Raw genomic sequence first — 24,437 nt, forward strand, 5'->3', positions numbered from 1 at the left:
CGCCTCTTCGATATTATTTTTTACTTAACTGCTTGCTGGAAGATGCACGTCAAAAGCACCACGCAATCACAGTCACTCGACCTTAAGCTCATGTAGAGGATCGCAGCACCTGAGGTTTAAAATACGTTGACTGTGATACACGACAAAAAACAACAAAAGCAATGCAGACCACTGCTCCACTGCGATCGCAGTGGAGGCAACGAAGATACAGGCACGCGCGGCTTTAGCTCGTCTAAGTCAGTGGCGTCATCCCTCAGTGGAAATTACCAATAGAAAAAAGGAAAAGCGACGACCGTTCGAGACAACCAGCACATCAAAATTGGATTAAACCGCTTTTTCTGCGCATTAGTTGGTTACTGCCCGGATAGTAGTGGCTGCGATACTGATTTTTCTAGATGGTGCTAGCTATGCAATAGAGTATTTACCATTTTCAGTTACAAACTCGCACGTATTTTAATATCCTCGAATCAGTTCACGCTAGAGTTTTGTGATCATTTGAAAAAGAACTAGCGGCCTAGATTCCAATATATACGGTATTGTCTTAATCAGTGGTCATCATGAAGAAAGGTATACACACATTTACATATGGAAGGACGCTTAAGCTTTACCTTTGAGTGGAATGCAAAATCAGTCAGATACCCAACTGTTTTGATGCTTCCTCGCAAATGCAGCTTATGCAACTGTAATGTTTTCCTGGAAACGCTGGTGGCAGGCGCTATGCATGAAGGCAAGCTTTGTTTTTTTTTATGGTGTTTCAAGGAACCGAGCAGGCCGCACCACTCCTGCTTTTAGACAGACCTCAAACTGCAGCCGGAAAATGGGTGTGTGTGAGTTCCCCGTAGCAGAATTACGTTTCCTTGTGTATTCAAATTACAATCCGATGCTACCATGTCTGCAGGTTTTGTGTAAGTCGTACTGAGCAAATTTTTCCACGCATTCTACTTTCTGAAACTTAATTAGTAGTTAACTAATGTCTGTGTGCCACACGAAGGGTAATAAACGAGCGTCATCATAGGCATACAAAACACGCAGGAAAATAGTTCAGAAAGCGCTTTTATTTAGCGAAGCCCGGCCCTTGTTGATGGGCTCGCCACAAAATGTCTTGCTTTCTTTTTGGCTTCGGGTGAGAGACGAAGAGGCAGAGCCCAGCTGCTGCCTGGCCGATGTGTTGATGGTGTTTTCGCAAGTCAGCGCACGGTCTGGACAATGTCGTCTATCTTGAGGATGCTGCGCACGGTCTCGGCCGCCAGAGTGATGGCGCTCACAGATACCAGTAGAGGCTGCACCACATTCTCCTCCAGGATGTTGGTCACAGAGCCCTGCATATTAGTAAATTTGTGAACACAGCAGTCTGCAATGCAGGTTCCAACTGCGACCTCACTTATATGGCACCAAATTTGAGGCTAGGGCGGTACGCTATGCAGCCAGCACACACACATCAGAAAGCTTGCATCACAGATCACCGTGGAGACTCATAGGGGTCCTAAGGCGAAATGGCAAAAGTCATCACATACATGTGCGTGGCTGGCATTGCGGCTGCCCTTGACAAATACCAACGTAGCAACAAGGCGTTTGTGCAAGGTCTTCTCTTGAATACTAGAAAGATATCTGGTGCCAACGTTGCAGCAGAAAAGTAAGGCAGTGATCAAAACTTTATACTACGGCCTTAAACGTATTGTAGCTTGCTATGCATGTTCTTGAACTCAGCCTCACAACTTCCAATGATTGTAAATGCTGCCATGTGACTACATTTTAGAGCCCCTTGCTGCAGGTTTAACTAAATTGAAAGTTATTCACCTAACTTTGCTGCTGGTGCAAAGTACCAGCCATATTAATGACAGGACACAATAAAGAACTACCACTGAAACAAACTATATTTTGCACCAGGAGCTGCAGTATTGCCACTACAGCAGTCTAACCAGGATCTGAATGATACACAGTGCATTTGACTTCCTTGTCCAGGTTTTGATCATAGTGACTTCCTTGTATATTTACCGTCTATAACCTGATCATTTCACATTCATAATATGAAAATTGGCGTTCTTACACTACTTTGCATTTAACTACACTTGAACCTCATCGCACAAGCACGCCTGCACACATTGCAGTGCTGTGACATCACTCACAGTGGCATGTGACTTCGAGAATCATTCAAGGCAACATCTGTTATTTGTGTAACCTGTGTCTTCAGTAGATGAACTAGTTTAGAGAAATAAAAAATACACAAACCGAATGTCTGCATGTTTCTGTTTTACTTCGCACTGCAGCAAGAAAGACATACTTCCGTTTCGTCTGCTTGTTCCAATGTCGTGCAGTCGCGCATGTAGACCACGAAATTTTCATTTTCTACCGCGTTATAGCACGCGATCATGCTCTGTGATCCGCTTGTGTCTGCCTCAGCATTCGTGTTGGCACTGACTTCTACCGCTAGTCAGGTGTTCTCGTGCACGGTGCGCAAAACCGTGCGCTGTGCGAAATGAGATAATCACAACAGCTTGCGTGCGACGCAGTCAGCAGAAGTGCGTTGCCCAGCAAAAAAAGCGAGGGGGAAAGAAAATGAAGGCGGGGCCCGTGACACATGCATTAAGGGGGGACACGGCTCTTCGCAGCGAAAAAATCGCGAAAAAAATCGATTTCTTGAAAACGAAATTTTCGATATCTACAGCTAATATTCCTTTAATTCACCAAGTTTCGAATCTCGGGGAAGAGTATTTGGTCCGCAATATCAATTTATAACATCACTGTGAGCTGAATTCCGCGCAAAAACAGCCCTTTTTATCGCGGCGCGTAGCTCTTTTTCTACACGCGCGATCGCAGCCATCTTGGTCTCGTTGGAAAGATGAGCCTTCCTTCTTTAATTTCCCGCCAAAAGTGACTCCGTCGGTACGCCAGTGACGTTGAAATCCGGGGAGAAAAAAAAAGCCCGAACGCGCGATCCGATTCGTTGACTAGCGCACGTGACCAAAAACGCGCGCTGTGGTTGGCTGCGCTAGGTTCCCATCGTCTGCTCCACTCCGCAGGCGACGCGACTGCGCGTCTCGTAGGTTTGTTGGCACCATGCCCAACGATGTCCGATCCACCGGGAAAGTTCGCCACGAGGCACAAGTTCGGCAAAAAGAAGAAGCGATCAGCTTATAACTTTCAAAAGCGCTCCATTCCTTCTGAAAGCATCGAGAGTAGCTCGCCGCCAACCGCAAATGATGCTGAAACCGCGGACGATGCCGAAGTAGGCCTAGCCAGCTCACAAATGAGTGAAATCGTTACGGACAGCGGCCGCGTTCGGCGTGACACTGCAATGTTGCAGCGTGCGGATTTGTTGCAGAGGGAGATGAATGCTCAAAAAAAACTTCCGAGTTCTTGCGTCAACGCCAGCAACAAAGCGGGTGTTGGATTTGCTCACTCGCGCCGACGGCGTTGCAGCCGCGCCAGTCGACGCCGAGGCAGGCTTCGCTATCCTCAGTAGGACTCCGTGAGCGGACTGATGTCGTCAAGTGCAAGGTGTGCGGCGGCAGCGTCGCAGTAGGCAAAAGCGAACGGTAATCTGGCCTCGCCAAAGAGATCGTTATCACGTGCGCGTGTTGCGGCGATATCGCGTCGGCATGGAGCTCGACCCTCGTGAACAACCTTGCCGCGCGCGCGATGCAAGTCACCGGGAATCGGCGAACGGCGCTAAACGATGTTTTTGCCGCATTTGGGTGGCCGTGGTCAGAGCGACTACATTCCTAGTGGCTTTTAGCCACTTTCACTGCAAAGTAATGCAAAATTATTTCTGTACTTTTGATTAAGTGAATGTATTCCTTTTTTCTCGTTTTCTCAAAACACCGACTTTTCACTTGTACACAATGTAGGGTCAGATTTTGGAATTTATGCTTTAAAAATTTTCAATTCTGCTTTAGATCAGACAGTAGGGTAGCCACAATTCGAACAGTAAAGATTGAATTGCTATAAAATTACTAATATTTGATATATCAAAATAGTATTCCTACCATTATGTTCCTTATGTTTTCTAGTACCCAGGCATGTGCAAATACGAATTTCGTAGCGCATTTTTCCCCCCTATTGTTTCTGCAAATTATGAACAATGAATTTCATTTATCTTCAGAACTAAATGGCCTATTGGAAAAATAATTACATATTTGAAATCAGCACAAAAGTCTTAACAAGAATGGAAAGTTTCAGGAATATTGATGGAAAACAGCATGAATATTATTTGAATTAGTGTCCCCCTTAAAGAAGCGAAAGTTTCATTCTTGCCTGGTTGGACCCCTGTATCATCCTTGATCAATTTAGTATTCAAGCATTTGCCGTAATCACTATGAACATGTCCTGAAATGTTTTTCTCGTTTTCTCAAAACGACATTTTTGATGGTAGTGTAGTTTTGGAGTGACGATATCTCTGGTTCTACTCATCTTATTGCAATAATTCTTTTTTCATCAGAAAGGTGGACAAATTGGGAGTGCAGTAGGCCTAAAATGTGAACAAATATCATTACAGAAATTTTGAAAAAGTAATAATTTCTCCAGGGTTTCACTAATGCCTTCTGCTTACAAAAGTTTGACATGCTGTAACTTCGGCATAAATCAGTTTAGAACATTCATTCTTGTACCACTGCAACCTCTGATCATTCAACATTATTTTGATGTGCCAGTCTCCTTCATTAACAGCCAGCATTGTAGAGAGAACTTGCCTCCAAATTAGTCCATACAAAAAAACATGAATTGCTTATATTTTGAAAAATACTTTTTGCATGGGAAAACCAATTGAATATTTGAAATCAGCATGTCAAAATACTTAAGTGATGGAAGTTTTATCAAATTGTGGCCACAAATAAAAAATAAAAATTTAAGTGGGGTGTCCCCCCTTAAGGGGGGATGAGGGGATCGGAACTAACTTTTTCATTTTTTATCTTAGAGTGATGAAATTTGGCATACAGGTTCGAAATAGCATCAAACAGACAGCTGCAAAGTTTCACAATCATATCTTCAGTAGTTTTTATTTTATCATTATTTGTATATTGCTCACATGTTGCTTGCTCGTGGAAAGCCTAGCGTGACAGCAAAATGGGTTATGGGTCTGTAAATGTTTTTAATAGTTACTAAGAAGTATAGTCTAAGTCAAGATTCTCTTAATTTCTTTTTAAATTTCTCTGCTCTTCTTCTAAACGATATAGTATGCACCTTCTCTTTATGTTTAGAATGTATCATGCTCCAATTATTGTGTAATAAAAAAATGGTGAGCCTAAATGGTAAATCTGAGACTGTCTTGACATAAGGCACACTTCACCAATTGCAGCAAAACAAACAGGATTAAAATCCGTGCTCCCATTGCCGTGCTATGCTTTCCACGAGCGAGGTGATAAGCTCAAAACAAACTTTTGAGAAAACAAGCCTCAAAGTTCCATACTGGCACACACTGTCTAGAATGCTCCTGCATTGTAGAATTTGGTGTCCTTGGCAGCAGGTGACTTTTTAGCCCTCTGTCCTTTCAGGAGATGGACTTTGTGTGCCTTCTTCATTCGCTGGGAGTCTTTCTCGACAGCCCGCTGAAGAGAGAGGGCACCAGGGCGCAGGCCCAATGTTGTGCACAGGTCTGAATAAGCTTTCAGACTGCCCGAGTTGTACTTTGAAATTGCCTCGTGCACTGCTGTTTCCACAGCAAACAGTGAGGCATGCTGGTCTTTTGATACTAGTGACCATATCACTGAATGGAGACTCTCAGCCGCGTTTTGAGTTTTGCCTCCTCTGCACCGGGCCAGCAACTGAGGGTCTGAGAGGCGCTGGTACACAGGCAGGAGTGCTTCAGCAACTTTAGCTGAAAGCTTGTACTTGTGAGCTGGTGCTGGCTGCCCTTCTGCCTCAGCTGACCGGTGGTTGCACCAGCTAAGGGGGCCAGGGGGACACAGCTCATGATGGGGCTCATCATCTGTTGATGTGATGTGGTAGTACGTTGCCATTACTGCCCTTTGCATTTCCTCGACTTCCGAGTGGTTCCGCAGAGCAAGGCCATAGTAGTTTGTCAGTTTTTTGATGAGCTGCTGTGTCAGGCCCCCCTTTCCACCTAGTGGCTCTCCTTTCTTTGCCTTGGCCACCAAAGAGCGAAGTGCAGCCCCCATTCGTTTTTTAACATGATTTATGCAGTCCTCTTTAGATAGCTGCACAAAACCATAAACTTCTTCATCACATAGAGTGCGAAACATGCGGCTGTCCCCGTCACAAACTATGTTTGTGTAACGTAGATCATTTCTGCTCAAGGAGCGCCTGAAGAGCTGTAGTGCAGCCTCAACCTCCATTCTTCCAGAATTCACATCAGTGTTTTTCTGGCACTGGTGTTGCTGCTTCCATTCAGCATAGTTGGGGTCACTTTCTGCTGGCTGTCGGCTGCACCCAAGGCAGAAGTTGGACAGAACTATGCAGTCCAACACAAGCCCTGTATGGAAATCAATTATACAGCCTACGCCGGTATGGGAGCTGTGGCCGCGTGTCAACCATGTGCCATCATACACTACTGTAATGTTCTTTGAAAATGTTGTCTCCATTTCAGTGTACACCTTTTTCACTGCCTCTACAGCATCTGTGAAGATGTTGTGTGCAGCTGCCGCTGCGGCAGGCTTGAAAGTCTTTTTGAGGTGCCCATCATATGTTTTGTGGTGTAACCCACGATGCGAGACATTCATGGTGGCCCAGAAGTCATTAAGAGCAGTTGGTCCTTTCCCAATGCTCTTTATTGCTTGCATAGCTCTGATGTTGACCTCGAAAGCTCTAGAGCCGCTCTTCCTTTGTGAGGACCACTCAGACTGTAGGGTACTACCACAGGAAATGCATGAAAGTACCATCTTCACAGCTAGTCCCAGTTCAGTCTCGCGGTGCACTGCTAGGCCGGGCTGCTGACAAGTTGGGCAAAGCGGGGAACCAATCAGCGAGTTCAAAGCAGCAACTTGAACAAGCATAAACTCCTCTTCTGGAGGTGCGGGAATGGCATTTTCCTGTGAGCCAGTCAGCCCGAACTTGCGCTCCGTTGCTGAAACCGCGCGAAGCGATTCGCGAACTCTCGACGCTTGCAGTTCTGCAGTTTCCGCGGACACAAATCGTGTTTCCAGGTGAGCTTGAATAGTGCGACGTTCACTGGGCGAACAGTCAACACTGCGATGAGCGGCAAGGTCGGCCGCCGGCGCATCCGCGGCAGCGAGCGTGCGCCCGCGTTGCAGCTCCGTCGAAGCGCCGGAACTCGTCGATGGCATGGGACTGCCTTCACTGGCGGTTGTTGGCTGCGGAGACATCTCGGCGTTGAACGACACACCGCGGAAGCGCGTCTCCGATGCTCTGCAGTCGGGCGGCGATGACCGCTGCAAGCTCACTCCGTAATCTGTGCTGGACGAACTTGCGACGAGACGCTCGCGTACGGCGAGACTCACTGGCATGTCGATCGTCACCGGTGAAGTAACACTGCGCCCGCGCTTCGACGGCAAAAGATCATGGTTCGTCTCACTACAGTGGAACCCCGTTCATACGTTTTTCACCGGACCGGGGGAAAGAAACGTAACAGCCGGGAAAACGCAACAGTGAGGAAAGCTCCGAAAATGAATGAAAAAAGTGCAGCTTCAACTATAGACAATTTATTTCCACAGAGTGCGCTTAGGTCTTAAAAAAGTCTAGAATGGTGGCTTGCCGTTTCTTTCGCTCGCTATAAATCGCCACACGTTTCTCAATACCCTGGAAGGCCGCATTGCTGTCAGCGTCGCTGTGAGGTGCGACGTACCTGCGGAGGAGGTCCAGAGCCGCGACGGCTTCTCCAAAGCTAGGATTTGGCAACTCCCCGGCATCATGCGACTCGTGCTCCTTGTCGTCACCGCGCCACGGCAATGGCAACGGACGAACGAATATCCGCGGGAAATTTTGCCCTCTGGCGTAATCATGCTAACGTGCTAACGATTGTTTAGTATTGCTGCGGAGCGCGCGCGTCCGAGCAGCCCGGTTGCGTATTTTCATCCGCTAGCAGCTACAACGGGGCGTGCCACTTTTGACGGAGCTCGACGTTTCTGCGCAGGCGCGAGTAAGAGCGGGCGCGAGAGAGAAAATCTGGGGGCTTTTGCTCCTTGAATATATGACTCAGCCTAGGCACTACGGAGGAGGTTTCTTAGATTGCGTTGTATTCGTTTGTCCCCTGACAAGCCGGCATTGCGGAGTTCGGTCGAGTTGGTTTATACGCTCCGCCGCTGGCTGCCCGCGCGGTGAGGCAGTGGGCGCGGACGCCGCTTGGTGATCGCTGTGTCTGAAGGGACAATGTTCTGACTGGTGTTTTATAAGTCACGGGTCGAATTTTTCGTCGCGACGATAGATCGGATTTTTTACAAGCACTGCTCCAGGAGGGCACATGTAACCGGCAAACGGAGGCCTCAGGAGAGCACCTGAGGTTATATTAAAGCAGGCGGCGCAGGATCTCCGGGGCACCCAAGCGGTAGCGGGGGGATCAAAGCTGGAAGCCGGGCGGCCCGTGGGTTGGGGCCGCAGAGGCCGAAGCGTGCCTGGGGGTGTTCGCATAAAACATTGGCTGTCCGCGATAGCGGACAGCCGATCTTATACTCCCCTGGCACGCGCAGGCCTCTGCGAGCCCCAACCCACGGACCAGTCCGGCTTATAGCTTTGATATCCCCGTTGCCGCTTTGGTGTCCTGGAGGCGCCGCCAATAATGCGAAATAATGACACGTTGTTTTCATTAGTAAAAACATGATCGATTAAGTATGATTGCGTCGAGCCGCCAACTTGCGATGCTAAGTTCAGCACAACCGCGCCCCGCGACTTCTGCCGGCACGGCGCGCCTAGGGACAAGCGCATACAGCGCGCCCCAAGGGACTCCTCCGTAGTACCTAGGCAGAGTCGTATTTTCAAGAATCAAAACTCCCCACATTTCCTCTCTCGCACCCGCTCTCACTCGCGCATGCGCGCAAACGTCCGTCGTCTCCGCAAGTTCCACGCCCCGTTGTACCTACGAGCAGTTGGAAATACGCAGCCCGGTTGCGCGCAGCGCGGCGTGGGAGAAACGTAAACAAGAGAGGAGAGCAGGCCCGATAGGCGGAGCAACGCCACGAGCAACGCCAACTTCCGGTTTCACTTTAGCTTCACAAAGAGTGACGTCAGGGCTTCTCCCGAGTTTCCTTTCTCCGTGAGTCGACCCGTCCAACAACCAAGCGGTGACCGTAATCACAGTGATGATAGAACATTTTTCACGAATGGCCACTTAGTGGCGGCCTCATGTGGCCTCTCGAACTGGCGTGCGGCTTCTTGCAGCCAGTTCCATAGCCAAGCCCGGCCAAGCCCAGCCAAAACTCGTCAAAAGCCAAAATGGCGGTTGGAGCGCGTTGTCTACTTTAGCCCAGGCGGGTTCGGGGTGCTAAGTTGCGACGTATCATGCGGGAACGTTTTCACAGCTACAACGTAACAGCGGGGTTCCTTATACATTGGATCCTATGGAAGCTATGCCGGGACCGGATGAAAACGACGTAGCAGCCGGGAAAACGCAGCAGTGAGGAACGTAACAGCGGGGTTCTACTGTATCGCTGGCTGGTGCTCGACTCGGCGCAAGATCCCGCAGCACGTTGGGCGAGAGATCGCACAGCACGTTGGGCGCGTACTCCGCCGATTCTGAACGGACGCTCGGCTCGGCCGAACCACCTGCTGACAATCGCCGCTTCTTCCTTGCTGTGACGAGCTTGCGTTTCCGCTTCCCGTAGGCATGCTTCGTCCAGTACTTCTTTTCGAACGTGCGCGGATCCATTGCACGTGGCCGACGTCCTCGAAACACAAGAGAAGGAAAGTCCAGAAAGGCTTCCCAGCAGCGGACAAAAGCAGACGCTCCTTGCGCTCCTTGCCTCGGCCGCCATTATGGCGCGGCGTCGACCAATGAGGAGGCGCCTTACAACGAGCCGCGGCGCAGAGCCAATCGGGGCGCGGCAGCCATTGGCTGCTCCGTGCTGCCACTCTCCTGTTTTTCTTTTTTTGTGCGCTTGCTGGCTGGCAGGGAAGGAAGGGAAGGGCTGGGACAAAGAGTCAAAGAGTCGGGCTTTCCAACGATACCAAAATGGCGGCGCTCCGTGGCGGGAAAGCCGAGCAGTCGCGCGTTGAACTTCGCGGCTTTTTCGCGATTTCGGGCGGATTTGTGGACGCCGGCACCGACAAATATATTTATTTTAAGTGCTTAGAGTTTGTTTTTCGGTGAAATATTTCAGTACAAGATAGAAATGATGCTGTAGATTCTGAAAAGCGTACTTTTCAAAAATCGATTTTTTTCGCGAAAATCGCGGTCTGATCCCCGCTTCCCCCCTTAAGCGATCCTCGAGCTTCGGTGTGGGAGAACACAGGGACGGAATTTCGCTTGCAGACGCTAGGCGGGGCAAGTGGAGAGAGTGTCTGTCTTGGTAATGGCGTTCGCTTCTAGATTAATGAAGTAATTTCAAGAATTATTGCGGCAGAACACTTCCCAGAGGACAAGTAACAACTTCCGGCGTAAATCAAAATTTGCATGTGACCTAGCGAGGGGCCCTTTGAAACGAAATTTCAAATACATGGATCTCTATGAGCATTTCAAGGGATATTCATTTGATTCGTTATACCTATTATTTAATTAGAATGAGGATCAAGTGTACTACCTCAGATTTTCTCCTAACACCATTAACAAAAGAATGTTCTATAACCCACCTTTACGCGAAATGTCAGCTCAAACCGAGCCTGTGGTATAGCTGCAATAGCATTTGAGCAACACTTGGTATTTGCCCTTCAACTGGCTAAAGTCTATAAGCAGCATACTTTGCAGAAGCAGCTGCACAGTGAAACTTTAACGACACAATGGTCCATTACATTTCCACATTAGCCTGTGTGAAGAAAGTACAAGCACAGCAACCCGAAAGAACTTTTCTCGAGACATACCTTGCGCACGTTGATGCCAGTATCACGTTCTCCCTGCGCATGCCTGTTGCGGAGCTCTGTGACGGTGGCGATTGGGTGCAGGCCGGCATTCTCGGCGAGCGTGTAGGGCACCACCTCCAGGGCCTCAGCAAAGGCCCGCACGCAGTGGGCCTCCAGGCCCCGCAGGGTGCGCGCCCGTTCACCGAGCCGCAGTGACATTTCCATCTCGGGAGCTCCTCCTCCCGCTATCAGGGCCCTGCACAAGTGGAACAGGCGGCGCCACATGAGCTCCGATTATTAGGCAGCTTGAAAATAGATGGTGTCTAAAACGTGGCGGCTGTAACGCGTTTCTAGCTCCCAGGGGCGGGACTGCCCAAAGTCACTTTGCAGCATGTTTGGAGCAAACTAAATTTCATTTTGGAGAAACTTTGAGCAGATAAAATATCATTTTGAAGCAATTCGGAGCGGGAAATCTGAATTTTGGTGAAATGATGAAATATGACAGCACGCACTTCGAAACCACAATGAAACACAGAATAAGCCAACATGAAGTGTGCTTTGTAGGTGTAGCGTACTAGAAAATGGAAGAGTAGGTCGAGCGGCAGCATGGTGCATGCTTTCCTGCAAAGCCAAAGATGTCACTGGTATGACGATCGAACTATATATTTCTGTGCCAACGCTCATGATTATAGCTGAAAATATTCTCAAATTACGTGGTCCAATTGACGCAGTAACACAATTTCGGGGTCACCATATGTCACCCCAGACCCACAAAGCCTCAATAAATTGGTGGTGTAACGTAAAACTATCCCAACCTGTCTTTATTGCGATAGCAATTATAGGGCCACTCCAGCACATTTCTGCAGTCGCCGTGAAGTTCTGCAGAAAGTCCAGGATCGATAACGTCACCGCGCGACGTATGTGCAAGTAAAAGCTTGCGAGGGTGAGCCGACAATGGCGGCTCAAGATGGCCGACCCTAAGGCACTGGAATGCGAGCCCGGCGTCATTGAATGTATGTTGTTTTAGTATCGACACAGGTGAAAAATCAGATGCACTATCTGTTTTGAAATTGCTATTATAGCTGAAATATGATCTTATGAGATGGGAAACGTGGCAGTTAAGAACAGATGTAATTCCAAAAATGTACTTTTCTAGAAACGTGCTTTTTTTTTTACAATTTTGTTGTTCTAACGACCACTGTTCCCCCCCCCTAATAGCAACACCCAGCTGGCTTGCTTGTACTAGTCTGCAAAGAGCCGTCTGCTCAAAAGTGCTTCGCACCCTCGCCACACATCAGAACCTTGACAATGCAATTCATCGAAGCTCTCAGAGGTGTCCTAAGGCATTAGTGGAATGGTTTCATCACGTGTGTGGCAAAATGGTGGCGACATGCACCAGTGAGACCAAAATTACAGTGCACTCTGCTGGAGGCAAGCTCTATTAACCCTTTCGCTGTCACCGACGTACCGGTACGTCATCGCGCTTCCCCCCCACGGTGTCACTGACGTACCGGTACGTTCTCTATCGTGTGTTCAAAATTTCGCGCCTGAGCGCAAAGCAGGCGCTCCTGGATTGGCCATGCCATCTGTTGACTCTTTCTACAAGTTCGTATATTCGCTCCGACCTGTGTTAGTCCATGTATTGAAGAGTACGGTGCGACTGCCACTCCCCACTTTCTCCTTGCTCAGTGGCGCGGTGGCTCCGCGTTCGCTGGATCATCCGTCGCGCGCGTGTGGTTATGGGTTCAAGGGTTGTTCTGTAATCTCCGCTGGTTTGAAGGTTTTTATTTTTCTTCTGTTGGTGTGCCTGCTACGGCGCGTCAAGTTCAGGCGCACGTGCCGTTGCCTCTCCAAGAAGGGTGACTCGATTGCTGCTTTCGCTCTCTCGCCGCACCCTCGCTTCCGACTTGCAGCAGTAAACGTAAAGCCCTTCGAACTTTGTTTAGCCTTTTTCCATCTCCCTCTGTCTTCTTGATCACGCAACGTCACATTTCTCTCCGTTGCGCGGGCGACTGAAAGCGCATCCTCCCTGCGCGCGGTTACTTTCGGATGGCTCGGCGCGCGGGACCTTCGTCTGCTCATGGGAGCGGTGGCTGAATTCCGATTCAGAATACGAGCCGAGCTCGGATTCGGACTCGGACAAAGTCGCATGAGAGGAAGAGGGTTCCGCATCGTCAGATTCGGATGTTGAACGGATATTATAGTCAGGCTGATGATGATGATGATGTTTACGAACAACAGCTGCAGAACATTGAAATGTGCATATTGCATTGACTATGTTATTTGTATAGCAATCATAATCAAAAATAAATTGCTATGTTCATTCCCTGTTATGCTCGTTCCCTGAAACCAAGCCGACACTGGGGGTGCGTCACGGCCAGAAACGTCCGACAGCGAAAGGGTTAAATTGTATCCTTCCAACATGCTAAGCTTTTCAGGCACTTCTGCAGTCAGTTTCACAGACATAGCACAAGACAGCTCGGACTAACATGAACTAGTTCCCCCTGCGTACGGTGGATAACATTTGGCCAACAACTTGGTTCTGAAACTGCTTCAATCCTTGGGCATATCTAAAGGCTGAACTGTGGGTGTCTGCTGATGACTGCACCACCAGTGGGCAACAAAAATTAGTCTTAGTTTTGGCACAACAGACTAGCAAAAAAATGCACAGAGAACACGCAATTAGCATTAAACACAATGAACTGCTACCGTAACAATAAAATAGACAAAGTACACATAACCGTAAAAAAAAGTAAGTAAAGGTCAGCCAGTCATTGCTGGCTTACTTTTACTTCCCTGCAACTGGGTGCATACAGAGTTGTGCATTGTCTGTTCCTTTGTACTTGGTCTGCCTCGGTACCGATTAGGTCATCCACTAACACAGTTGCCCCTCGCATGAACACAACATCCTGCCTGTAGGTCAGGAGAGCACCGGACAACCTACCTGCGCTTCACGAGGCAGCGCACCACGCAGAGGGCGTCATGCAGCGACCGCTCTGCCTCCTCAAGCACCAGCTTGTTGGACCCGCGCACCAGGATGCTGACGGTGCGACCCGGGTTGGCCACGCCCGTCACGCGCACGAACTTCGAGCTGCCCGTGGTCACCTCCTCGACCAGCTCGGCCGAGCCCAGTGCGTCTGCGGTGAAATGGTCAAGCGAGGCGATGGGGCGGCAGCCCAGGCTGCGGCACACAAACTCGACGTCCTCCCGCTCAATGTCCTTGACAACGAGGATCTTTGTCTTTGCGAGGAAGTGCAGCGCCAGGTCGCTCAGGGCATCGCGGAGGATGGACTTCTGCACGAGGAGGACATTGCAGCCGGCCTTCTTGATCTGCTTGATGATGTTGAGGATGTAGGTGCGCTCCTCCCGCAGCACCCGGTCCATGGCTGCGTAGTCGCTCACTATCACCTGGTGGTCCATCTGCAATGCAAAGTCACAAGTGGCACCAGAGGGCATGAAGTGCCGTCCCTTTGCCGCAAATGCGACCCCGATTCTGGTGGTCACAAACTATGGCGTTGCACTACTGAGCAGCGCAACGGCAAAGCCATTAAGCTAACACGCTGGGTGCATTTAACTCCCCGTACGGTGCCCAGTTTGTAAGCTGGGACAACAGATGACACCAACTTTCAACTATGGTTCACTCTTGTAATGCCATATTTTGCTGACTACATATATATATATAATGCAATCTATACTAGTTTAAATGTTGTAATTTTTGCAGGTGTGGACTATGCATGACTGCATCCTGATGTTGGAGGTACAGGTAAACAAGGCCAGACTGTGTTTGCAAATTTTTCCTGCACTCACTGACATAGCGAAATAAGTTTTGCAATGACAGTCGCTGCAGCGCATGAACATTATTTTCAGCTCACATAGGCAGTTCGTGATATGCAAGTGAGTGCCGATTGTGGTACAGCGATACCTCGATACAACAAACTTCAATATAACGAAATTCTCAATACAAGGAAGACCACCATGTATTCAGAACCTCAATATAACGAGTGCATTTGTATGCGATTTGAATATAATGAAATTTCGCCTTTGCCGCAAAGGAATGCCAAGACAATAAATGGAAACTTCCGTGGACGCAGATAAAGGACCCAAGCTTTGACTCCGATTTAGTTGCAGGAACTTGACGCAATGCCCATAATAACATTTTGAGACGCTGGAGCAAGATTTTAGCTGTGGCTAGTCTAGAAAACCAATGACTAATTAATTACAATACTAATACATTTTCTACACAAAAGTATTTCAGCATTTCTTTGGTAAAAACATACCATATTTACTCAATTATAACATGCACCCATTTTCCAAAACCAAAAAAAGGAAAAGAAAACTCCCTTGAAAGTAACGCACACCCCCTTTCCGTGACTTATAAAAAAGTCCTTTGCAGTAGAGCACACCTCATTCTTTTATACAAAAATACAGCTTTCTTTCATTAAAAAAAAACAAAGATTTACTCCCAATACACTAAAGCTGCGACAAATAGAAAAAGTCACAGTTTTGGGCAAAAGGCGAAGCATCGATCACGATACCAAATTAGTACACAGCTACATGAAAAGTAAGTATTGTAGTTTTATCGAACGTAAGAACTTTTAAACATTCCCTTACAAACTAAATTAACAAGTATGGCGCCACGCGCGCACCAGCAAACATGAACACGTCTTGTGCAATGACCAAGGAAACTCTTATCAGCAGTAGCAGGAGCGAGCAAATTGACCTTTGTGTGGCCTCTCGCTTCAACGCGACCTAAGCAACGAGAACGCAGCGCGGTGCGCCTAGATGCATAGACTTGTCTCGGTTGCAGATCGCTTTCAAAATAGGGGCGGCGTGTCCGCGCCACACGCAGCAGCTACAGGAGTAGAATTCTGTTTGCACCAGTCCCACACGCAAGTTTCGGAAACTGCGAATGCCCATGCTGCGGCCCTATTTCAGTCTGTCACTGCGTGTCTTCGCAGTCAGTGCTTCCATGCTGACAGAGCAAATGCAGAAAACCGGAAGATGGATGGTGTACTAACCTAAGCACATGTACTACAGCACATAGAGGAAGCTATGGCAGCTAGGCTCAAAGCATGTATGAGGCGGCCATCTTGAAATGCCAATATCGATATGATAATGCAGATTTAGGGTCATACTCAATTATAACATGCACGCAATTTTTGGCCCTGTTTTATTGGAACAAAAGTGTGCGTTAGATTCAAGTAAATACGATACTCTCCGTGGCCAGAAACAAAGGTGAGCAAGTTGCAATTTTCCTTCATGTGGAGTGGTGTTTGGGGCTTTGTAAGGTTGCACGATGAACTCACATCAGTTTTCGGGGGAGAGATGCAGAACTGGATGAGGCCAATCTTGGCCTTCTCCACACGGTGAGGGCCCCCGCTGCCAGCCAACTTCTGGGTGAAGACCAGACCATCAACCAGCTCCATGTCCTCCACCGTGCCACTGGGAACAAGCAACACAAGACCAAGCAAGTTTTACAGCATGTATTGATGTGACGTTTAATGCCCACATTCGCTGGCTCTGGAAGGCTTTCCATCGTAGCTGCAAACTGGATCAAAGACTGTGAGCATGCCAGACTTGTAGCTTCCTAGCGAACATTTTCAAGGTTTTAGGGAAAGAAGCCATGGTATAATACAGTCAAACCCGCATATATCGAACTCTAAAAAAAAACGGGAATTAGTTCGAGATATCGTGTAATTCGATATAGAACGTTTAAAGAAATTGACAATGTACAAAACGCACCTCATTAAAAAGTGTTCTTTACTTTTTAAATACATGCACCATGGGCATACTAGCGCGAGAAATAGTCGCCGATCTTCTTCTGTTTTTTCACTTTGAAAGCATTGCTGAGCATGCACTTTTCAACGTTGTCGAGCGACTGGGAACAGCTGAGCCCACAGCCTTCTATGGGCGCGCAGTGGTGGCGAACAACGCTCAGTGCATGAAGTGCTTCGGAACACGTGGGCGGGTCGGCACTCGTAGGGTCCTCGGAGTTACAGTCGCCGGCGGGATCTCTAGCCAGATCGGCAACAATGTCTTGGTCAGCGAGCTCTCCAGTAGTCGCAACATCATCGTCAACGGAGACAAAGTCTGTAGCCACAGTCCCGTCACAAACGGCGCCTGGGAACTCGGACAGCTGTCTTAACAAATCGTCAAGTTCCTCGAGTGGTTCATCGATGTCGAGAGGTTCAACGCAATTTTCGGATGAGCTGGCACCAGCCTCCCCGGAAACACTCAGTCCACAATGACGAAAACAATTTTGGATCGTTTCTTTCTTGACATCGTTCCACGACGCATTCAACATTGTTATTGAGCCCAGGAGGTCAATTTTCAGCTCCCGGCCAGTGCGAAGGTTAAGCAAAAGCCGTTGCACAAGGCGCTTTCTATAGCCTGCCTTCAGCGCACGAATGACACCTTGATCTAAAGGCTGCAGCACCGACGTTGTGTTCGGTGGTAGGAAGCGAAGCTCGATGTTGCTGACGCTGACATTACAATGGTGAGCGGAACAATTATCAAGTAGTAAGCAGACCTTTCTGTCTGCTTACCAGTTCGTCGTCCCAGGACTTCAGCCATTTTCCAAAAAGTTCGCTTGCCATCCAAGCTTTTCCGTTGGACCTGTATGTCACAGGAACAGAGAGTGCATTCTTTAAGCATCGCGGCGATTTGCTTTTGCCGATAACAAGTGGTCGAAGCTTGGTCAATCCATCGACGTTGGTGGCGAGCAACACTTATATTCGGGCCTTATTAACTTTCCCGCCATGGGCCTTCTCATCACGACACGCCAGCGTTTTGTTTGGCAGCATTTGCCAAAACAAAGCCGTCTCATCGGCGTTAAATATATCGCGGGGATGGTATCTTGTCATGATCTCGCTCCAATTTTCTTCGATCCATTTGTTAATGCTCGTGACGTCCACCGCACGGCTTTCACCAGTGATAGCCCGGCCGACAATGCTGTGGCGCTCCTTAAAACGCTGCAGCCAACCTGAACCGCTTTTGAAGTCGGGTCTGTTCAGAATGAAAGAGAGATCCTTCGCTTTCTGCTCAATTATGGGGCCAGAAACAGGGATGTTTCGTGACCTAACGTCAAGGAACCACTTGTACACTGCGGCCTCCACGTCTTCATATACAGCAGTGCGTATCCTTCGGGCGTCGGTAGCACCAGGCCTCTTGTCCACCTTAGCCCTAATGTCAGCCTTATTTTTTAATAGCGTACTCAACGTGCTTCTTGGAATGTTGTACGCTGCGGCGACATCCGACTTCTTTTCTCCGCGTTCGACTCTTCGAATTATCTCTATCTTCGTGGATATTGTTAAATTCTTCCGTTTCACGGCAGCCATCTCTTTATGGAGCGGACGAGCACTGCTTTCCGGAACGCGACTACGCAATCTCGCAACTGAAGGAACTGAACCGATCTTCTTGGTGGTTTGGGTGAAGGACGCGAAGGACTCACGCAGGCGCACGCATAGAGAAAGAAAAGACTATGGCGCACGTGGCTGTGAGAGAGCGAGGAGGGTCGAACCACTTTTTCTAGGGGGCGGCTGTCTGAACGGGAGCGAGAGCAGCGCCGCACAAGCGCAGTTGGGCTAAACCACTTTGTCTGGGACGGGGGTGCCCGCGGCTGGCCCGGCCGCCGCGCGGGAAAGCCAACTTCTGGGACAATTTTGCGGTGCTTGAAGTTTGATATATCAAGTGCGGCTGCTATTTTTGTTCGATTTAACCGTACTTTTTGCTGTATATTCTTATTGTAACATTACGGTGTTCAGAAATTGTTCGATATACGGGATACTTCGATGTAAACGAGTGTGATATAGTCGGGTTCGACTGTAAAAAAATTTACATGCCATCCACAGTAGGAAGAAAAGAAAAAAAAGGGGGGGGGGGGAGGCACGCAAGCTGTCCTTGGCTTGTTTCATTTGACTGTTAATGCACCATGCCGTGGGCAGCACCACTTGCTCGCCAAACTACAACCACCAGCAGTGCGTGCTGCTAATTTCTTGGTTAGGTCATACTGGAAACTCTCGAAAATTCTAAATAACTAGTTTTGGCAAAAGCAAGTACTGAATAAAGTAATGTGCTTGAAAAGCCAGCAGCTGACAGTATGTACATCTTGCCTGTTGTCAGTGCCTTTTGGTGCAACAAGTCAAACTTGCTACAGCCGAACCCGTTTATAATGAACACTGTAGTTCCGCAAGAAGTGGTCGTAAAATCAGTGGATTGTTACGTATGGATTCACCCTTAAGGATGCTCAAGAATTAACTGCACCGAACCTGGTGTCAGCAGTTACAATTTGGCAGCGCTTTGCCCCAAAAACCCAATTTTCAGTGACATTTTTGTTCCCGTATCTACCGCAAATTTCCGCTACAAATGTCCACGTAAAGAATGAAAAGCTGCGTCATGTAGCTCTTTCGAAATGGCGCACATTTCCCATCACCTGTCATTCTGAAAGTGCAAGCGCAGGCACCATCTTTTATTCGAGAGCTTGTGATATATTTTACTACCAGCGGGACACGACTGCATTCTGCACAAGAGAGCGAAGCGTTCCAGTGTGCCGGAAGCATAAACTCCGTCAACTACTACGGCATGCCGCCCCTCCGCGATGGTATAGGACATCATGGTACTGGCATTACGACTGCACGTCGGCCACACACAAACCGTAAAATTACGTTATCTATGCTGCTCGGAGTGAAACAAATCCGACATTCTAAATGCAAAATGTCACTGCAAACCGTTACAGCAATCGGCAACGCGTAAACGAAGCACCGCCAAACAGCGATCTGATAACGGCGTAGTAACCGCTGATGCGCTGCAGTATTACGTGGCTGCAGCAATCGGTACAGCGTTCTCGCCGACTCCAGCAGCGTCAACAGGAATGCTCGAGCAACCGTCGCAACGCACATGGTGCTGCGCTGACAACTGCACAGAAACAACAGTGACGCCACCACGGCAACCAATATTGCACCAGTGCATGCCCCGCGCCATGCTGTTTATGCCGTACGCCTCCTAGCTGGAGGCGTGCCTTGAAAGTGCGCGACCTTCTCAGCGACTGCCGTGGAGTGGTTGGGCTCTTTCGAAATCGCACCTTACTAAATCCACATGCGTTGGTTCGCTCGTTCATCTCGAAAACCGTATCATCGTTGCCAGTTGGACTGGGGCGGGGTGCGCACTGCCGTGCGCTCAGTTTGGTCGCGCTTGCGTGCTTTGGTTTGTCGCATGCCCTTTCTTTTACCGTGACAGGGTTTGAAGCGTCGTCAGTAACCGCACGGCCCTTTTGAGAAAAAAAAGGTCCATGCTATGTGTAAGGAGTTTCAATAGGCAGGGTCAAATAACCATAAATGCATTGAAATGTGGTTGTTATAACCAATAGATCATTATATTTAGGGTCGTTATAAGTGAGTCTGACTGTATCACACAACGGAAAAAGCTACAATCATCTGCTCACAGTCTCAGCTTTAGTTATTTGGCAAATGAGATTACCCTCGCAATAAAAAAAAAGGGTGGGGGGGGGGGGGGGGGGTGTTGCCACATGACAACGGTGAACAGTCTATTTGAATTCAGATTTATTCATCTTCCACTCCCGTGGCACATCAGCAAGGCTCACTGACATGAGACATAGCAATATGGTACCTTCAGACATTGCTCGTTGCTGGAAGTCAACTCAACTCTTTTCATCTGCTTGCATCTAGCTTGTGAATGCATGCCCAATACAGGACTGCTAGGTACAATCGTGTCATGGCAGGTGAACATGATGAAAACTTTCCGCGGGCCAATTTGTGTGACAAATGCTTTCGTAGACAAAACGTCATGTGAAGCAAAGTCCACATTCCATGCCAGGGTGCACAGTTTATTTGAGTTTGAGTAGTTGACACAGCAGGCATAAGGCGACAGCCCTCAGCCCCATTGCCTAAACAAAGCCTACAAAAATTAATTTCTCTCCTTTCTCCCTCAAGGCAGGCCTGAGACTGAGAAATTGTGCCATTGAAATTATTTTTCTTAGTGACCAATGCCTTTTCCAGGCACACGCAATGTCAGAACACCTACTATCAATTGCTGCCCTGCCAGGTATCACGGGAATAAATTTTTTTCTAAGCACAGACCCTTCCATAAAAGAGTGGCTAAGAATAGCTCTCGAAAACACATCTGTCCACACATCAGAATGTTTGCAAAGACAAGATCACCGTGGAGACTCAGAAGTGTCCTAAGGCGTGTGGGCAATTCATCATGTGTGTGGCAGACAGCAGCAACAGGAAAGCAAAATATCTTATCCTGCATGATTGCCAGGACACCTCCACATATAGAAAGTTTAATGCAACAGTAAGGAAAAAAATTATTTGAGCTGCATTCGTAAGTTGGCCTTTGACAATACTAAAACAGCATGTCTTACCACAAGAAGACCAGCTTGGTAAGGGGAAAGAAAAAATGGTTGCAATATAAGGCACCACCTTCAAGTTACTGCAATAACATGCCGCAAGGTCTTGCACTGCACCGGCGCCTGCTCGAGCACAGTTAATTTCTTATCCGCTCAGACAGACTTCCCTGTTTTCTAAAACAGGCAAAGGCTGAAGTGAAGAAATTTCAGAAAAGCTTACTGAGACACGACGACGTATCGGCCCTGGGGTTTCACTGCAAAATTCTAAAATTAGAACTCCTAACTGCATTTTCTCTTCTAATAATCAATGCATCAGTGTGAAACAAACAAGAATAAATTTCTAAAAGAACACTTTATCAATATAAACCGATTCAGTGTGTTTTCTTTAGTGCCACTTTAAAACTTGCTGCTGCCACTCGACCTCAATTGCCATTGTTGCAAAGCCAACGTTGCATGCAACATCTGAGCAAGTGTAATATGCATGGCGGCATGTCAGGTAGACATTACTACACTGAAACGGGCGTTAAAAGAAAATCTATTGAACTTTTCACATCGACATTATTGCGAGCAGCCACAACACTACTTTGTCCAACCCCCCCCCCCCCCCCCAAAAAAAATTTTGCATTTCATACACTAGTGGCTTTGGGTCACAAAAATGTGAACACAACTCTTCTCAGCTTAGCCCCAATAAAACCTTGCTACAAAAAAGCTTAAGGGGGAGCCATAATAATTTGATCAAATTATTACTTCACTATAACACTAACGGCCAACATTGTCTGCCCCTGTTAATCTGACGTCAATGCAACACCCCAGTGTGGACTTTGAAAGAAGGAGTCCGTGCATGTCAATTTTTGGGGGACAAATCAATTTCTTGGATTATCTGTGTGCCGCAAGAGTATCAGTGCAACACTACAATCCTCCAACTTAGTGGAACACTTGCAGCTAGGCACGAGCAGATGTTTCCAGACAAAAACAAAATGGATCTCCTTATGCTGGCACATCATCAATGATTGTTAGAAATGACAGCATTTGGCACTCTGCTGGCATGCTCAAGAAATGCCTGCAAGCTGAGAGACAACAAGGAACGCAAGTCCTGAAAACAAAGCCCTAACTTGGCTGGGCATATGCAGCAGCTGCAGTTTAATGCTGCAAAGCACGTACCTTCAGTTCGTTTGTTAGATCGTTTATGAGGCCAGGTGGACATTTGCACGGACAGGCCAAGTGGATGGGCATTGCTTTGGTGGATTTGGCCGGTTGGACCTAGACTCTAGATTTCCTATGGATGCATACTTATTGGGGATGGACTCCTTGTGCAATTGCTCATACCCTTTGTAAACCAATGTGCATTACCAGTGAGAGGTTAGCTTTTCTGCATACTTAGTTGTTTGGTGGCTGAGCCTACCTTACGCGCTAATTTCCACTATGACATGTGCATGCAAAGCAACACGAGAGGGCACGCCTGCGCAGTTGAGACAGAAATGAATGCAGTGAAATGTACCTGCTCTAGCAATGCCGGCAATACATATCCAATTTGTTTTGAATATTAGAGCAACTTCGGATGCTTGTTCTCATGTAGAATATTCGCGTACCCATAATGCTTTCGTAGAGATCTTTCCATTAAAGACAGGTTAAAAAGAGCTGCCCAAGGCCATCAGTCCACACATCAGAATGTTTGTAAAGATAGATCACCGTGGAGACTCATAAGTGTCCTAAGGCGTTTGGGCAATTCATCACGTGTGTGGCAGACCACTGTAACAGGGCAGAAAAACATACAAAGGCTTTTTATTCATATGTTATAACATTAATATGTTATAGCATCACATTTATGTAAGCCTTTAAAGCACAAGCCTGTTTATTTGACCCTTGTTTAATTTGGAGAATTAAGAGATTCCCACCGTCATGTCTCATCAGCTTGTGCGCTATTTACAGTATCAACTGCTTGCGCCATCTGTCATCAAGCAGTCAGCCGACGAGCATGAATAGCACTGCAGAATGATAAAGTATCGGGGCAAAAGATGTGCTAGTATCTAACCAACAGGAATTGGTGATGTATTGTTCACAGAACCACTGTTGGGTAAAATAGATGCACGAACACAGCCCATTTTCATGCTCTTGTGTTAAAGGGACACAAGAGGCAAATATTAAGTCAAGCTAAAGTGATTGATTAGTGCTCGAGAATCTATAGGCGTCAATATTAACGCGAACAGAGCCTTAAGGGGGGATGAGGGGATCGGAACTAACTTTTTCATTTTTTATCTTAGAGTGATGAAATTTGGCATACAGGTTCGAAATAGCACCAAACAGACAGCTGCAAAGTTTCACAATCATATCTTCAGTAGTTTTTATTTTATCATTATTTATATATTGCTCACATGTTGCTTGCTCGTGGAAAGCCTAGCGTGACAGCAAAATGGGTTATGGGTCTGTAAATGTTTTTAATAGTTACTAAGAAGTATAGTCTAAGTCAAGATTCTCTTAATTTCTTTTTAAATTTCTCTGCTCTTCTTCTAAACGATATAGTATGCACCTTCTCTTTATGTTTAGAATGTATCATGCTCCAATTATTGTGTAATAAAAAAATGGTGAGCCTAAATGGTAAATCTGAGACTGTCTTGACATAAGGCACACTTCACCAATTGCAGCAAAACAAACAGGATTAAAATCCGTGCTCCCATTGCCGTGCTATGCTTTCCACGAGCGAGGTGATAAGCTCAAAACAAACTTTTGAGAAAACAAGCCTCAAAGTTCCATACTGGCACACACTGTCTAGAATGCTCCTGCATTGTAGAATTTGGTGTCCTTGGCAGCAGGTGACTTCTTAGCCCTCTGTCCTTTCAGGAGATGGACTTTGTGTGCCTTCTTCATTCACTGGGAGTCTTTCTCGACAGCCCGCTGAAGAGAGAGGGCACCAGGGCGCAGGCCCAATGTTGTGCACAGGTCTGAATAAGCTTTCAGACTGCCCGAGTTGTACTTTGAAATTGCCTCGTGCACTGCTGTTTCCACAGCAAACAGTGAGGCATGCTGGTCTTTTGATACTAGTGACCATATCACTGAATGGAGACTCTCAGCCGCGTTTTGAGTTTTGCCTCCTCTGCACCGGGCCAGCAACTGAGGGTCTGAGAGGCGCTGGTACACAGGCAGGAGTGCTTCAGCAACTTTAGCTGAAAGCTTG

General features: G+C 47.6%; 2 protein-coding genes across 2 annotated transcripts in view; both read right to left on the minus strand.

Moving 5' to 3' along the window:
* Positions 1–1,035: 1,035 nt before the first annotated feature.
* The window catches only part of CCT4 (chaperonin containing TCP1 subunit 4), a 52,178-nt gene continuing 28,776 nt past the window's right edge, over positions 1,036–24,437 (minus strand). The window contains exons 6-9 of the mRNA XM_050181200.3: positions 16,206–16,341; positions 13,844–14,319; positions 10,921–11,155; positions 1,036–1,319 (exon numbers count right to left, since the gene is read on the minus strand). Coding sequence (XP_050037157.1) covers positions 1,188–1,319; positions 10,921–11,155; positions 13,844–14,319; positions 16,206–16,341 — 979 coding nt within the window. The 3' untranslated portion in view covers positions 1,036–1,187. The remainder of the gene's footprint in view (positions 1,320–10,920; positions 11,156–13,843; positions 14,320–16,205; positions 16,342–24,437) is intronic.
* LOC126533994 (tigger transposable element-derived protein 6-like) lies at positions 16,348–20,398 on the minus strand. Its single transcript, XM_050181214.3, has one exon. The coding sequence runs from the start codon at positions 18,234–18,236 to the stop codon at positions 17,628–17,630; it is 609 nt and encodes a 202-aa protein (XP_050037171.1). The 5' UTR covers positions 18,237–20,398; the 3' UTR covers positions 16,348–17,627.

This window comes from Dermacentor andersoni, chromosome 7 (genome assembly GCF_023375885.2).
Source record: "Dermacentor andersoni chromosome 7, qqDerAnde1_hic_scaffold, whole genome shotgun sequence".
NCBI lineage: Eukaryota > Metazoa > Arthropoda > Arachnida > Ixodida > Ixodidae > Dermacentor > Dermacentor andersoni.

What these genes read in the sequence shown, in the direction of transcription:
- LOC126533994 (XM_050181214.3), bottom strand. Translation starts at nt 18,236, where the DNA reads ATGGCTGCCGTGAAACGGAAGAATTTAACAATATCCACGAAGATAGAG.